Source organism: Spea bombifrons, chromosome 1 (assembly GCF_027358695.1).
Source record: "Spea bombifrons isolate aSpeBom1 chromosome 1, aSpeBom1.2.pri, whole genome shotgun sequence".
NCBI classification, from domain to species: domain Eukaryota; kingdom Metazoa; phylum Chordata; class Amphibia; order Anura; family Pelobatidae; genus Spea; species Spea bombifrons.
The window spans coordinates 38,792,988-38,810,666 of NC_071087.1; the positions used below are offsets into that span (position 1 = coordinate 38,792,988).

Here is a 17,679-nt window from a genome sequence, read left to right on the forward strand (position 1 = left end):
CATTTAATACAAATATTTTTTATTGGTCAACATTTAAATTCCTTTACAAAGGCTAAAATGGTTGCACAATAAAATAATTCCCTTTAAGCAACAATATGGGAATCCCTTGCGGTTAGATTTTGGTGTGTGGTGTTTTGACCAAAAATATCTGTCCGGTATGATCAGTGGTTGGGAATATTTTATGATTAAGAATAATAAAGAGGCTAACACACATACCTCAGCACCCACATATCTGTTTATTTCACTGCCCAGGACAACAATATTCAACAACTTATTTTGTTGTCCAAAGCTGGTTATTTTAATAAAAAAATTACACAGTGCTAAAAAGAGAATGGTGTATACTGATAAGCTTAATTGTTCCCACAAATTACTATTTCATAAAAATAAGGTTAGTGATTTTTCTTCTATCTAAGGACTTGATATCATGGTAAAGCAGTAGGGTAGATGTACACACAGTACATACTCTGGTAAAGAGGCAAATCTCCTTAAATATTGCACATTTACACAAATGCATTGTAAGAAAGCATCACCAGTTTGAAAGACATCTTGCACATACGTCATTTAACATTGAATATTAATAAATACATTGCAAATTATTAGTTTAATTAAACATAAGTATTATTATTAACTAAAATAATGTTAAGTAGAAAAATAAATACTATCAAAAAGGTGCAATTTTGACAATCAGCACCATAAACCAAAAGAAATTAAATAAGTGTGCATGTCATTCATTACAAAAAGGCATTCGGTTTAAGAAATTGCTACAACCTCAATGGTAGAACAGAAACATACATTTCATGTCAGCTGCTAAGCGTTTGGCAAAAAAATAAAACAGATAATATATATATATATAATGAAGTATCTATAGAAGCAGGTAGATAACCTTTGGTTCTTACTAGAACTACGTTTCCTTGTCATCTGCAACAAGCTATAGGCAAGGAGTTATAGTCCAATATCTAAAATGCTGTCATGTTCTACACAGCACAATCATTATTCAAGTTTGTTTGCGGAGGAGACTTGACAAAGACAAAAATATGAAATCATAAATTTACATTTCATACACATTCACCTCACATCAGTTTAAACATCACAGTCACAGTAAAAAACCTAGTGGAACTTCACCCATTTTTCTTATAAGAGCCTGTTGGGTTCTTCGTTGAAGCTGAAGTCACAGACCAGTGACAGGTGATCTGAAGGGTAATTAAATGAAGGAAGCCTGTTAGGCCCAATCTGTTCTTCTGTGAGCAGGCTTAGAGCAGAGTTCACTTTTAGAGCATGATGGGAGTACCAGATATAATCTAGAGTGTTGCAACACTCGCCACTGGGACGGATCTTCCATGTGGTGTAAGGTGGCTCGGATTCTCCATCTTCGCTTAAAACCTTGTAGGCGCTGTTGAGGTTTAGGCCGGAGGAGGCAAACCGCTTGTACACTTCCTCAGTAGGCTCTGCATTAAAATCTCCACAGATGATCAAAGGTATTGTGGACCCTTGGGTAATTGACTCCAGGTTGCGCAATAGGTCAGAGCCTTGGGCCAACCTGAACCGTTCCCACCCAGATCGAGCCTTCAGATGGGTGACAGCAAAACATAGCAACTTCCCAGTATCGTTGCATCTCAAAGTCTCTGCAATGGCCACCTGATTTGTTTTTAGAGTCCGGGCAGAAAGCCTAATTTTGGCGCTGCTGACTTGCTGGAAGCGGTCCTGCAGATAAAACAAGGCACAGCCATCTGGCCCATTATTGTGTTCAACGTCTAGACAAGGAGACCAGGGCTTGGCCAAGAAAGTGCACTGATAACCTAATCGGCTAAGGATTGGTTGGAAGGTGTCGAAAAAGTGATCTACTTCCTGCAGACACAATACATCAGGGCGATAGCTCAAGATTTCTTCCAAGATCAGGTACTTCCTTTCCTCCCACTTCAAGGCCTCCATAGGACACTTAATAAAATTATCTTTGCCTTCTCCGAGAGCTACAAAAGAAGCAAACGCAAACATACAATTTTAAACAGAAATCTTGATATAACATTTTCATTAAAAGTAAGCAAATCTTCAAAGATGTGAACTGTCAAACATATTTTTATATAATAATCTTTCACCCCCCCCCCACTTACTGTATATAAAAAAAATTCTCTTAATCCAACTGATTACTAAAAGTGGGGGATTGTATATTAAGAAATTGATTCCTTTGTCCTTTGCTGTGATAGAGGTTTAGTGCACTGTATACAGTTCATTTTAATTACGATAGTACTTTGGTTTGCATTTGGTCATAGAGCCATACCTTGAGCCAGGATATTCCACTGCATAACTCTGAATGATTGGTTCCTAGAGTCATCACTCAAGACGACAAACTCTCTATGGAGCCTGGGAGGCCTGTCCTGCAGGGCCACTTGGCACTCCTCCAGAAGATCCTTGGGATCCAGCTGGTCATGATCGGACTGCTGCAGGTACTCCTGGTGCTGGGATACAGCAGGGTTGCTGCGGAGTGTCTTGGCTAGGGCACTGTACAGCCGGCTGGTGCTGTTTCCCATGGAACAAACTGCAGGAAGAGAAAGAGGTTAGGCTCTTTTAGCTGAGTATTAAGCACAGAGCATTAGAGTTATTTGAAGTACATTACGACTTCTGCAAATCATACACTTTGCAGCTCAGTATCCCTTAAAAACATGTGTGTTAACAGGTTATAAGTAATGCACGCGTACAGGGAGTTTTCAAGGCATTGGCATCATTGTAGCAGTGCCATTTACTTCCTATCCAGGTGGCCTAATAACAGACAAGGTGAGGTCAGGACAGAGGAGGTAGTTGACACCATTTTACAATTACCTGCAAGTGAACACTTCTAGCCTCTTACTTCTAAATCACATCTCTCCATAACTATCACTATAAAATAAGCACAAGCCATTCTCAGCGTTTATATTTACATGCATTTCCATAATCAAGAACAGCTACAATTACCCGAAACTCTCAAATATTAGAACGTTAAAATGTAAGCGGACAAAGCATCCTTGAAATTCAGTACTTTTGCAAAAATATTCCATGTACCTTCCTCGTAGCACATACCCATGACTATAGTCCTTGGGTATTTCCCAATGACCCCTTTAAGTGCATGTAGGTCAGTTAGATCTGTGACCAAGTCAATGCTTAAGCAGATTGTTAGACACTGATCATAAAAACAAGCATTAGTGGTAATTTAGGCACAGTCAGGACATGGTAAACCAACGCATACCATACTCAATGCTAAAAAAAAGTAAAAAAATTATATGTCTATATGAAACTCTCCAATTAGTATCTCTCGGAGCAATAACTTTCAGCCCCAGGGGTATTCTGTGCTTTTGGGCATCGATACAGTTGATGCAGGAGCATCTTCAAGCTCCATGCTTTGTGGGGAACCCAAGCCACTGTATGTCATAACACATTACACAATTAAGGAGGCCAATGTATGAAAGCTATACACAATATTTTCTACACAAGATCTACAATTTGGAAGCCTCCTAATTCTACAGCACAATAGAGCAAAAACTTTGGAGCACAACTTTTACATTTTTTTCTTAAGGTCACAAAACTATACTGTTTCAATATGGAATATAACATGCCCCCCTTAATGAGTCAAACAGCCAACTCTATGGTACCTTCAGCTGAGAGCACATGGTATCCCTTCTGCAAGCAGGTCATGGTATCTCCAAGGTACGTGTCCATTCTGTCTCTATGATTCCTTGTACAACATGAACTTGTGGTTCTGCCTGTCCTCTTACTGAACATGTGAGCTTTAGCAGCTAGCACTGAAGCCAAGAGATTTATATCACCACACACTGGCTAAGTCTGTCTGAAACCACCCATAGATAAAGGAAGTTAAAACGCTTTATACCATAAGCCACGTCATTGACGGCCAAGGACACAGACACATTTAAGACCTCTAAGCATGAAAAGCAAACAAGACATCCGGCATTGGGAGTAAACCTCCTTCCCAGTAACACTCCAGGAGGACTCAACTTTAGTTATCTGTTCTGTACTAAAAGTACATCGTGGGTGGAGGGGCCTGGAAAATAACACATGCTCCTTTTCAATTCTAAAAGTGCAAAATGGCATTTGGAGTTTGTCAGCATGGGAGGCAGTGTAACTTGAATCTGGCTGCCAGTAAGGTCACAGACAACAACAAAAAAACACATACCCCCTGTAAGGATAACGATTTGTTTTAAGATCTAGTTAAAACCAAAACTATTTGATTAGAGATTCTATCATATTGTTTTAATTACCTTTATCCCTTAAAATAGCTTATAAATGGTATGAGTTGTGTAAACAAGTCGTCATGTCACCATAGCAGAAAATGTCTTCGCTGAAAGGTCAAAAGTTACACACCCAGGTTCCCCAACCATTAAAACATTACAGCTTCTGAGATCCACAGAAACTACAGAAATCATGAAGAAATACACGATGCCTCATCAGTTAAAATATTTTTCTACAACAGCATGAACACCATGAAGCGGGTTCAATGATCCTAGCTGCCCACCATTTGGGCTCTCTGAGAGTTAATTCACTGTACTGGCTGACAGTATCTGCAGTACGCCAAGGGTGGTCACAAACTTAGATTTCAACATCACTAACGTCACTGCTGGAAAGGGTGATGGTGGGGAGAGAGTCTAGGACTGACGGAGGGAAGTATGTCTACCCTGCAACACAGCAAGAACCTTACAATCGTACAGAACACATATTTTAGACCCGCACAGCCAGGAAAAAATAAAACAGCAGTGCAATAGAAGGCTTTCAAATGTAGTCAACTGGAAGTAACAAGTACCATCTGGCAATGTAACTTGAGACTTCCAATGAGACAATCAACCTTTCCCTGACACAGCGTAAGATTTGTTATCCTACAGAGGAGTACTACTCTCATGCCGGTGGCCCCCAGTAACACCACTTTGTTTTCCACAGTTAAATTAAGATAAGCTGTTTGGTGCACAGCCCATTATCACTGAAAGTTGGCACCACAGCGTTGGGCAGGAACATGTACATGCCTCAGTGCTGACGAGCAGGCCGAAGCATGCCTACAACCATTCAATGCACCGTTCCATGTCATGATCAACAGCATGCAAGCTGAAAATATATATGGATGCAGACGGTACAAATCAAATTAAACTTTAAAGCCCAATGAGTCAATGATAAAACATCTCCTCCAGATGCCAACTGCCATTCCCTTGCCATTAAGGGTCCAAAAGTGGTGGAGATTGGGGTATCGGACATAAGAAGTACCCCTATAATAAATAATAATAAAAAAAAAAAAAAAAAACAACAACTTTGTATTAAAGTCTTGAATAACATAACGGAAAATACTCTACATGATTACATTTTATGACAGCTGAGGGAAAGCCCTGTAAGCCTTGTCTCTTTGACCTTGAATCCTGTAAGAAAAGTTCTACTGTAATTAACCTCTCCAGTCGCACAGGGAACAGAGCTTGCAGGCGCTGGCATCCGTCAGACTGTTATGAAATGCCAGAACTATAGAAGGAAGCAAATGAGAAGGCATACACAGACGTCACATGCAGTTCCTGGACCGACCGTTTATAATGATCTTTGCTTCCCACACAGGATGCAAGTGTGCCTAATAATGCTGTTTACTGCGGGAGTGGACTTTGCTGGCATACGCACCTGAGGAAAGCTGGATATTCTGCCAACCTTGGGAATACTGCTTCCTTCTAACAGACTCCCATGACATTTAAACTTCATGATCACATGGCAAACTTTTCATTCTAAAGTGGGCAGTGACATCTAGTGGTAGTCACTGCACACTGCGATCACAGTACTTTTTACATTTCTGCAGCAAGTCATACAGTAGAACCTGCTGAAGGCTTGAAAGCATGGTATCCAGCTGTAACATTTTAATGAAAATAGAGATTTCTAGAGTAGATACATTTATTTTGTACTTCTTTCTAAGGGGGTGTGGATTGCACCTGGTCTTTGTTGATGGGTGGCAGAACTGAGAGCTGATAGGTGGCAGCCGTCCAGCTAACTGTTGAATACCCCTGCTGAATGGGACACAGATTCATAGATATTTTCTAGAGCATATCCATAATAACACAGCACAGCCCAAATAATGATAAAGCAGTATGCCATAGTGTACCCTCCTAAAATGGAAGCATAATGTAGGACGCTCTAAGTTTAATCGAAACAAAAGAGTTTCATTGGCAGAGTTCAGTTTCCCGATTAAGCTGCAGGAAAGATAGCCTTAAGCAACATGGTTTATCCAAGGCAGGATCAGAAAGCGAGCCTTCCAGCAGTTTACAGCTACAACTCTTACAATGACCTGAAGGCATTTCCCACTAAAGTTAAAAGGTAGTAGAGACAGCCAAAGGCACAGATGCATGATATTCAGCGGCGTTCATAACTGCATTAGGATGCCACTACTTACATCAACTTCAATGGTGGCACTACAGGGCATATGCAGGAATAGAGTAGACACAGGGGCAGATAAAGGTCAGGTGGGGCCCTGAGACAACATGGTTACAAAAGCTCCCCTTTACAAAACAAAAAAGCCCCAGACAATATAATGCACAAGAATCATATTCCAAGAGACAGGAAGTGGCCACAGAAAAAGTTTGGAGATCCTCATACCTGGGGACTTGTGGGTGCCAGGTACCTGGAGCCTACCCTTTTCGGGATGCGGCCAGTGGAAAGTCACACCGACGTCAGCTCATGCCTTCCATTGTGCTAAACAGATTTGTGGCCAATTCCACCTTTGCGCCATACAATGTATCACTGACCATTAAACAGTTAATATCTAAACAATAAATCAAAATATCCCATCACTGAATGCAAAGATACTGGAGATGCATTGCATACAGTATAGTTACACATGCAGGATCCAGTGCATTTGGAAAGGATGAACAAAATAGGTTCATTCAGACATAACCTATATTCCAACAGTGGAACCTGGAAATACTCCAGAAAATATGGAGGAAATTCAACCTGCAAATGTGGCAATGCCTGGAAGGATAGACAGATGTACGTGTACAGAGAGTTATTTTAAAACTACCGGATTTGGTTAGCTGGCTTACAGAGCAGAATTGTCAGAACATTAGCAAGATCTGTACATAGTCAAAAGAAGATTACAGAATAGCCGACATTACCAAGACCATGAAACTGCTATGGAAGAGCTGCTGACTAGGCTGCATTGATAAGCAACAGGAATAGGAGGTGAAGAACAGCTGCCTGGAGTCAGCCTCTTCTGTTGATGACCTGCAGCATTGCTGGTTGGGAAGAGAGTACTGGAAGAACCAAGGTCTGGATAACTGCAGGACAGTCCAAGAAGGTCCATCACAAGGACTAGGCCGAGCTGAAGCTGCCAGGGGCAAGTTCAAAATGGGTAATGTTTAGTTAAGCAAGTTCATTGGTGGATATTTTAAGATTTGCAAGGCTCCAAGCCAACTCAGGCTTGGGAAAATTAATGCTTCTAGTGGTAATACTTTAAGGCCCAATGTTATAAACGAGGCTTACATGAAACGGGCTCTCATGTGAAAGTTCTCCTTTGGGTTTTCATTTAAGTAAGGCGATTAAAGAAAAGATTTGGAACGATGAATATTTTGATAATCTCTGCTTCCAGCAGAAGGATGAAGAGAGGCAGAAACCTTAACAACTGACTTCAGGCTTTTTGTATTTTTTTTAGCGTATACTGCAAGAAACAGAGAGGGGAGTTTAGAGCTTTTTCAGCATTTAGATGAGGTGCTGAAAGCATGTAAAAAAAGGTTTGGTGTTCCAGCAAGGTTTAATCATGATGAGATCTTTAATCAAAAAGATGTCTGTGCATAAAAATATGAAATGAGGTATGAAAGGTTGAAACCTGAGTTTCTTGAGCATTATGCTGTTGCATAGGTCACAGGGAAGGAATGCCAAACAACTACGCCAGAAGGGCATTTGTTGTGCACTTAACCAATCACAATGTAAATGGCCTTGTTCTTGTAAGTTTAATTGTCCGAGACTGCTCATTGTGGTAATGGAGAGGGTTATTTGTCTGTAATATACACTGATCTGCCATAACATAATGACCACCTGCATAATATAGTGTAGGTCTCCCTTTTGCCGCCAAAGCAGCCCTGACCCCTCGAGGCATGGACTCCGCTAGACCTCTGAAGGTGTGCTGTAGTATCTGGAACCAAGACATTAGTAGCAGATCCTTTAAGTCCTGTAAGTTGCGTGGTGGGGCCATGTGTTCTCCAGGTAAGTGACGCACATGCTCCCAGCCATCCACGCGATGTAAAAACATGATTCATCAGACCAGGCCGCATAAGAAGCAGCAGACAGGTGCTAAATCAAATGCTCTCGACTATTTAATCATTAGCAACTGTGACCACCTCTACAAAAGCCTAAGTTGCTGGTCTAGAGCATATAGGTGTGTTTTAACAAGGAGGAAATACATCAGCAATGATCTTAGAGAAGCAATTGTTGCTGCCCATCAATCCTGGAAAGGGTTATAAGGCCACCCCCAAACAATTTAAAGTCCACCATTCTACAGTTAAGATTATACAAAAGTGGGAAACATTCAAGACAGTTGTCAATCTTCCCAGGAGTGGACATCCCAGCAAATCAACCCCAAGTTCAGACCTGCAATGCTCAGAGAAACTGCAAAAACCAAAACAAACAAAAAACCCAACAAGACTTACATCTCAGGCTCGGTTAGCATGTTAAATGTTAAAGTTTATGAATACAATTAGAAAAAGGCTGAACAAGTATGGTTTGTTTGAAAGGGTTGTCAGGAGAAAGCCTCCTCTCTCTAAAAAGAACATGGTATCACGACTTAGGTTTGCAAGATTGCATCTGAACAAACCATTAGACTTTTGGAACAATGTCTTTGGACAGGCGAGATCAAAGTGGAGCGCTGCATTTGGCAAAAACCAAACACAGCGTACCAGCACAAACACCCTTGACCAACTGTCAAGCACAGCCATAGAAGGGTGATGATTTGGGCTTGTTTTGCAGCCACAGGACCTGGGAGCCAAATGTGAGGCCATCTGTCCGACCACTAATGCTTGGCCGAAATTGGGTCATGCAACAGGACAATGATTCTAAGCAGCCCATGCAAATCTACATCTGAAAAAGAAAAGAATCAATGTGTTGCAATGGCACAGTCTACAGGTTGGTTATTTATAGCAGAAATTGGGCCTGGCAGTATGTTGGGAACGGATATGTACAGGAAATGGGGAGGAGTGACAAAGTGAAAAATAAGAGTGAAGTCCAGGAAACGATCCCCTGGGGCAATAAGGATGTGTGTAGGGGAGAGCAGTGTTGGTGAGAGCAGTGAGAAGGATGACTCATTTATATGGTAATAGCCACCCACCAAGTATGTAATGGATTAAATGATTCAGAATTATGTGCTGAGCATGCTGCTTCACACAGTGATGACAAGAGATCCACCATTAAAGCCAGTGAGATTTCATTCAAGGTATTTGTTGAAATTTTGAAGGAAAAAAAAATATTCAAGAATAAATTTACAAGGAATCATACTGTGCCAACATGGCTGTTAAAGATAACAAAGGCATTACCACAGTCAACTCTTCATAAAGCATAGAGAGATTGGTGACTTGAAGGTTTCAAGTCATGTTTTATCAAATAAATTAGAATTCGAGAAATCCAGTGGTCTGCCGCAAATTAAAGCATGCGCAGTATTGGAAATCAATAGAAGACGGGCATGTTGTGAATTACACTATCGTGTTCAAAGAATAAATCAGCACGTTCCAGCTTGGCAATGGAATATGGATCTGTCACACCAGCAAAGAATGAATGATCTGCCTCATTCATGTATATCTTTAAAGAGTTTTCAGACAGAAAGTAGACTTGCTCTGTTGAACTTGGATCTTCCATAACCTGTTTCTTCAGTGACAAGTACTAAGCTACTTGTACCTGCTACCGTCAAACTTAAGGCTGAAATTTAGATGGCACTTTACTAATTACGGGAGAGGCCCTGTACTAAATAACCCATATGATGATCACAGGAAAACCAAGATGCTAATCTTAACATGAGGAACGCCTTTCAGCTAAGTACAAGGACAATAGGGTCTGTGACTAGGCTTTTGAGTGTTATAGGTGCCTTGTGCAATGTCTGTTGCTATGAACTACTAATAAACCCTTCTACTATGGAGAAGGTAATTATGTCGCAAAAAAAAATAAATAAATGCAGAAAAAAAGTAAGATCATAAAGTAACACAAAGGTAACCATCTTACCTTTTTCATCTGGCTTATATCAAAGGAGCTTTGCAAGAACACTGGGGTTTATATTTATAGACCAATTCTGGTGTAAACTGGTCAAAGTGGTGCAACCGCTTTAATGCAATCAACTGAACGTCCCCACTGGTTGCTCCATAACTTCACTTTTATACGTAACCTCCATTGTATCCTCAAACTGTAATTCACAGACAGCATTTATCAAAGAAATACTTTGCAAGAATTACATAGTTACATAGGCTGAAAAAAGACATGCGTCCATCAAGTTCAGCCTTTCCTATATCTGTTAATTTGTTGCTGTTGATCCAAAATTAGATGAGGAATTACCCAGTGCTGCACCAGACAGTTCTGAAAATGAATCCTAATAGTAAAAATATACTACACTTGTGGATCACTAGTAATATATAGTAACACACACACACATACATACATACATACATACATACATACATACATAAACACGGTTACAAAAATGTATGCGTAGTTGGCCAGTAGCATTTAGATTTTACCATGGAGAAAACTGTTGGAACCAGTACCGGCACCAATAGTAGATTAAAAAAAACCTGTGACTTAAGGTGAGCAACGGAATTCACCATTAAACAAAAGGGTAATTTGCATGGTTTTGTGCGACATGTGAATAGCACCCTGCATTAAATTCTAGAAGTCATTTTCACCAAGGCAACACACGATTTTAAGAGAACACTGCAATCCTATTGTAAATTTTACAGAGACAAATTCCAATGAGAAATGGTAAAAGTGAAGAAATCAAATGGAGAGTAACATTGGTTCTATGGTGATGGCACCTCTTTGCAAGTGATTTCTCTACTCATACCACCACTGACAACACAAAACATAAGGGTCTGCAAACAGACCAGGAGCTTTCGCACAGAAAAGCCCCAGCAAAAGTAATACCATCGATTCAATTATCTATACGATGAGCTTCTATTACACGCTGACGCATATAAAAGGTGATATAAGCATAAGCCACATTTTCTAGAGAAACCTGGACTAGCTTCTTTAATCGTTTGAGATCCACATGGATGTTGAGCCTCAGTGCTATGACTTTTTAAACATTAAGACAAATGTATCACTCAAGTATTAAAAAAAATATATATAAAAAAAATAATTGGACCTCAAAAGCTGGGTGGCTTAACGTCAGAACCGCTCTAACATATTTATTAAATAATTAGTAGAACCATTACTCAACCCTCTTCATAGTTAATGGGTGAACAATTGCTTTTCGCCCTGATACAGAGAAGGATTAATATATCTAAACGTTTCTCCATCAGATCCAACAAGTTAATGTTTGAGTTTGTGTTCATCCAGAGGTAACAGGTATCTGGCAGGCAGGGGGTGTTCAGACACAGTCTTATCTAGTGCTTTTTAGCACACTGTGTGCCTGTTTGGAACTGAACCAAAACACAGAGAAGCCTGGCAGTGTAGCCAGATCTGGAACCTCTCAGTATCAACCTGGTACACATGCTGCATCTGGTAACATCCTGTGCCAATGTCACTAGTATGAGGTCCAGTGAATCATACTGAACAAAAATGTTTACTACATGCAAATCATCCATCTCACCAATGCAAAAGGTTCATTAATGTGTCATAACTGCTCATTACAGGTGAGGAACACATTTTTTATTTTTGCACAGCAACAATAATACACAAATATAGCGTCGCCATTGCCGGCTTCTATGGCTACGGGGCCTTGCATGTTACGTCCCCCCCAAAGGAGATAAATCGATCACAATAATTGAATAACAATCTTCACATATTACATTTTATTCATAATGCACCAGTAGATTCCATGGCGCTATTAATAAGGAGCGTGAATGTTAAAGATAACATTGACAGTAACATGTTAAATACATAAAAGAAGAGAGCCCCAATACACCATCTACGATAAAATGTATCTGTATCACGTTTATAGGTTTTCCTACTGGGATCTATGAAAAGATTGCCACCTCCAGCACAATGCATCCAGCCTACATGAAATAGTGTGTTAATGGGGTCGTCATCTTGCTTAGGACCCTGTAACACCTTAATCCTCCTCCAGAAGACGTTTGAGACAGCCAGTCCCCGGCCCTTATTTTACAGGATAATAAACCGACCACTACCTGCAGCACACGAGCCGGAAGGGCTTAGAACCGAGGTGGTTTCATTTTGGAACCCCAATGCATCTAAGTAACGTTAAATGTAAAGGGGACCGAACATTCTGATTACCTCGAACGTTCCATTCATAAATTCCAGGTATAGAACATTTCGTCCTTACCCCACGAGTGACATTTCAGGACTCTGATGTACTGAACGTCCCGCCCACTCAACGCCAACGTTCCATTTCAGAACCCTGATGTACAGAAAGTTCCGCCCACCGAACATCAACGTTCCGTTTCAGAATCCCAATGGTACCGAACATCCCACTGATGCAATTCTAACGTTCACGTCATTAAAACCAAATCTACCAACATCCACATACTAACCTGATCTAGTAGCCGTTCTGCTTGTGGTCCCTGGTGTTACACTTGTCGGGACAGTGGCTGTAGAAGCCCCGCTCGTAGGAACTGCCTTTCCTGGTGCTTCTCCGATCCACCCGGCCAGATTATGGCAACAAGCGAAGCTGGCCAGTGAGCCCAGCAAAGGAGGCGAGAGAGCCCTCCTCTTTACCGGGGAGTGGTGTGGCTGTTGCCGCAGAGAGGAGGCGCACAGTGCAGGCACGTCTCGCAGCGCCGAGCACAATCTGCCTGCCGAACCTTGATACATCCCGGGGTGCACAGCGCTGAGGAAGGGAGCCGCGGGTCACCGAACTGGGCGAACAGGCCAGTCACTAACCGGAAAGACGAGACACGTCGGCGTCAATGTAAACCTATGGGGATTAAAGCGTGTATCCCACTAATAACGTATGACCAATAAACCCACCTATAGGACTGAACAGCTAGCTTTCGGGGATACCGGCTTCTGAATAACTGAGCCACTCCCCAGGCATACGAGTAATAGCGTTACAGCAGAATGCTGGTGACGTCACTAGCAGCGTCCACTTTATGGGACGGGTGTGTGCCCTAGTATTTATGTCACGAAATTAATAAACCCTCTGGGATAACCGCGAATGAGCACTTGCGGCAATCTTTTACTTTGTTTTGGTTGTCCATATTCCCTCCTTGGGGGCTAAGGCTGAAGGTACGATATAGATTACAATTCCCACTCTGCTGTCCCCCCCCTTTTTTTGAGAACTGGTAGGGTCGGGGATAGGGTTTCCCTAGAGCTGAGGGAGGTTCAATGAGGGCTTGCTGGCAGTGATGTGAAATGGGGTAAAGGTTATGCAAGCTTAGGGAGAGCCTTCTTGTTATGTAAGTGTCTCGAAAATGCAAACACAGGGCATTTGCAGGTAATTGTTACCTGTCATGGCGCCCACATATGCTACATTGTATCCAATGTTTGACGGAATTAACATTAGGAGATTGTTGTAACCCATAATAGACACACAAAGCCCTTTGGAGGAACCTTTGTAATGAATAGTTAAATGGAACCACAAATCTCCTTCCAATTCTCCCTTTAGTGAATAAGCACCAAGAACGTCAGCGGATGGTAATACCAGTTATTGGGCCAACATACAAAAAGTCTCCTTTTTCACCAACATGGCTATATCAATTTTCCTTGTTTGAACTCACTGAATTTATTTTAAGTTTAAGATACAAGAAGGGTTGAGCTGGCCCTGCACAAGCTCAATTAATAAAACGAAATTCAAGAAATCTCAGTGATTTAACGTACAGAATCATTCTTAGTATTCTGCAGACAATTAAACAGCTAATTATTTGGGTGTGAACAACATCAATTGTCCCTTAGGTTGTCTGAACTCCTCAATGAATGATTCATTAATCTGATGCTTGACTCAAAAATGACTCTATCATGTGTTGAGCCAGGTGCCAAAATCAAACAAGCAAAGTGTGTATGTGTGTGTTAGAGGGAGTGTGTGTTAGCATGAGTGTGTATGTGTAAGTGTGTTGGAATGAGTGTGTATGTGTAAGTGTTAAGGAAATCTTCATGCAATGTAAGAGGGCCAAGAAGTAAGTGAGGGAGAGAGCAAAATAGTAAATTAGGGAGTGCGTGAATAGTAAATCAGGGAGTGCGTGATTGGACTCTTAAATTACTGACTGTAGTTAATCCAGGGTGAATTAAAATGTATCTAAAGCTAGTTTTCTATTTAGAGTTTACAGCAATATATAAATTTTTGGTAAACTACGGTAATTCAATAAAAATATTTTATCCAAGCTCAGATAACACCCAGATTATGAACGAACAACAGAATGAACGTGAATGAGCTGCACAAGGCAGTGTTTTTAAGTTTTTCATGTGGACCCAGCTGATTTTTTTAAAAAGATATTTTAATTAACCACTTCAGTTAATAAACATTGATAGGTTATTATTCTAAATATTAAATCTTTATCTGGTTGTAAATATTAAAGATTATAACTACCAGCAAGAATGAGTCTTTAAAAAACCATGATTGAAATCGAGTCTTACTGGCTAGTGATTTAAATCGACTTAATTTAAATCTAATCCACCCTGAGTTCATCAGACAGCCCGTTTAAGAGTTCAGTAAAGAGAGGGATAGAACTATACTAGTCTATACCACCAACCATTTAATGCAAATAAAGCTGTGACACCCCTCCTTTAAGTGAACACAGAGACAAAATATGTTACATATTATTTGTGTTATTTCAAGAATATTGGTAATATATGGCAGGTGAGATTCTGGAGGCTTTTAAGATCAGATGCACTTTGTAGAAGGTTATGTAACAAACTGATGAGCAGAGCATGTGTAAACATGTTACTCAAATATCTGAGACTCCAGCCATCATATGCACTTGTCTAACCTGTTTACTATCTGGTATTCTTGTTGTTGACACAACACCTATTGGAAGTTCACTGGAGTATTTGAGAGACTCAGTAGGGTTTTATAGACCTCCCCTTCCCTGCTGGCTGATCATATGTATTGCAATCAGGAATGCAGGGTTGTGATCAGTGTGATCAGCACAGACAGATGAGAGGGAGAAGTAATATATATATTTTTAAAAACTTAATGGGAGTCCTGTCACCATGACATCACTGGCATAAAAATGTATGAGAGGGCCCATACAGCACTGGGAACAGTGTGACAAACATATTAATTAAAAAATATATATTTTTAAAAAAGTTCCCCATATATATATATATATATATATATATATATATATATAATATAAAGTTGTATGAAAAAGAAAGTACACTCTTTTTCAATTCTATTGGACATAATAATCATCTGTTCCTTAGCAGGTCTACAATTTACGTAAATACAACCTCAAATAAACAACGCATGACATATTACAACGTGTCATGATTTATTCAACAAAATTAAAGCCAAAATGGAGAAGTCATGTGTGGAAAAACTAAGTACACCTAATGATTCAATAACTTGTAGAACCACCAGGCAGCAGCGGAGGTTGTCTGCGTGCATCGCGCAGACGTTCGCCGGCTGCCAAAGAGGAGGATTCCCCGCATCGCTGGCAGCCGGCGAACGTCTGCTCCATCATAGAAACCCCAGCAGAAGTGCCGAGTAGCAGGGGAGGTTGTCTGAATGCAGCGCCGACGTGACATGACTTTCCGGTATCATAGAAGCCTCGGCAGAAGTGGCGGGTAGCAGCGGAGGCTGTCTACACGCATAGTGCAGACGTTCACCGGCTGCCCCCACTAGATACCAGGGAGTATAAAGCATGGGGGACAAGTCTGGGGATGTATTGGTAAGTCTGGGGGGGGCAGACAGAGGGGGGGCAGATGTGCATAACTGGGGGGCATGTTGGCAAATAAAAGGAAATAAAAACAAGAAATGCATTTTTCTCAAAGTTTTTATTAAATATGAAAAAATAGTTTACATATGAATTAATATCTACTGGTAAAAAAAATTGTCTATAGGGTATTTAGGCTTTTTCTTTTTTTTTAAATTAATATGTAAATTTAGGGGGGTCATCTAATCGAGCAAATATATTTTGTGGGAGTGCGCTAAATGAGTAAGTGGGCAATCACAGTTGAATAAAGGCATAGCAAAAACACAAAAACGTCTCTGGTCATTTAGCACAAATATGGTAAAAAAAAAAAAAAAAAAAACTGGTCCTGGAGGGGTTAAAATATGTATGTGGGGTATTACTGTAATCAAGGAATGTTGCCAAACATACATTGGCTCATAGTTCAGCAGTGGCACCTACTATGTAGAAATAATTGCAAAAACGTGCTTTATTTCTATCTTGGTATAGTTTTTTTTTACATATCAACAAATGGGATGTCTAATTTGTGTGGATACATCAAACACGTAAAAGGGGACTCTTGATTAAACTAACATATGGTAAAAATGTCCAAACAAATATGGTATTTAGTGTACAAAAACCCTTGGTACTGAAGGGGTTAACACGACATATAGCGCAATCAGCAGACAAGTTAGGTTCATGGATTTCTGTTTATCAGGTAAATAATAATCTGTAGGGCAGCAATATCTACAAAATGCAAACTATTCAATATTTATTTCAATAAAAAGACAAAGCATTTTAACATTTTTTTATGTTGTGTTTTGAATATTCTATATAGCGTAGCGTCGCTGCACATTCTTACATGTTCTGAGCTGTTTGGCTCATTAGCTTTCAGACAGGCCAGACAGGTACGAGGCCAGTGAGTAATCTCATTTATTTGGAAACACAATCCTGTGGAGGATTCAATGAGTTCAGCCTTTGGCAGCTCTCCTGTGTTATCTGTTTACTTTTCCAAGAAGAAAAAAAGTTCTTGGTGTTTAAAGAAACCAATAAAGTTAGATTACAGGTTTATTTCTGTCTACCAGACCTATTGATAGCTTTTTTTTTTTGCAACCAGGGCTGGCCCGACAATGGAGCCGAGTGGGGCAACCGCTCCTGGCGGCACTTTTGAAGTGCCCTTAGCCCTTTTTTTTTTTTTTTTTTTTTAAAGCCGAGAAGAGAGAGAGGGGCACCGAGTGGTTTTATCTTACCAAGTTGTCAGTACCCGCTCGGCGCCCCTCTCTCCTCTGCGAGCCCTCTAGCTCGGTCTCGGTGCCGGCTTGTAATGTTGAGCGCTGGAAGATGACGTCATTTCCGACGCTCAGCATTACAAGCCGTCACCGAGACCGAGCAGGGAGACTCACCGCAGCACTGCTGAAAGGTAAGTGGGGGGGGGAAGGGTAGATAATGGGGGGGGCGGCATTTTAAACTTCGCCCCAGGCGGCATTTTGTTTTGGGCCGGCCCTGTTTGCAACCAAGACAGACATTCAGGCTCATTTCAGCTCATTTTGGGTGCCAAAGTGGGTCTGTCCCTTCTTAAATGATACAATATGGAGGTATGCAAATATTGATTGTTTGCAATGCTAAATGTTAAAGTTTTATTGAAAATCTGTGTTAGTTACGTTAGTCACTCCTAGTTATGCCTGATATCCGTGTGGAAGTATTTGTT

General features: G+C 40.7%; 1 protein-coding gene across 2 annotated transcripts; it reads right to left on the minus strand.

Annotated features, from left to right (window-relative positions):
* Window positions 1–1,035: 1,035 nt before the first annotated feature.
* On the minus strand, window positions 1,036–13,150 carry NOCT (nocturnin). 2 transcript variants are annotated; one of them, XM_053455528.1, is made up of 3 exons: window positions 12,678–13,150; window positions 2,276–2,533; window positions 1,036–1,967 (listed from the first exon to the last, which is right to left on the minus strand). In XM_053455528.1, exons 1-3 carry the CDS (start codon window positions 12,955–12,957, stop codon window positions 1,132–1,134), a joined length of 1,374 nt encoding a protein of 457 aa, XP_053311503.1. In that variant the 5' UTR covers window positions 12,958–13,150; the 3' UTR covers window positions 1,036–1,131. The 2 variants fall into 2 exon arrangements, with proteins under 2 accessions (XP_053311503.1, XP_053311510.1); XM_053455535.1 differs by lacking the exon at window positions 12,678–13,150 and adding an exon at window positions 3,621–4,140.
* Between the last annotated feature and the right edge of the window lie 4,529 nt (window positions 13,151–17,679).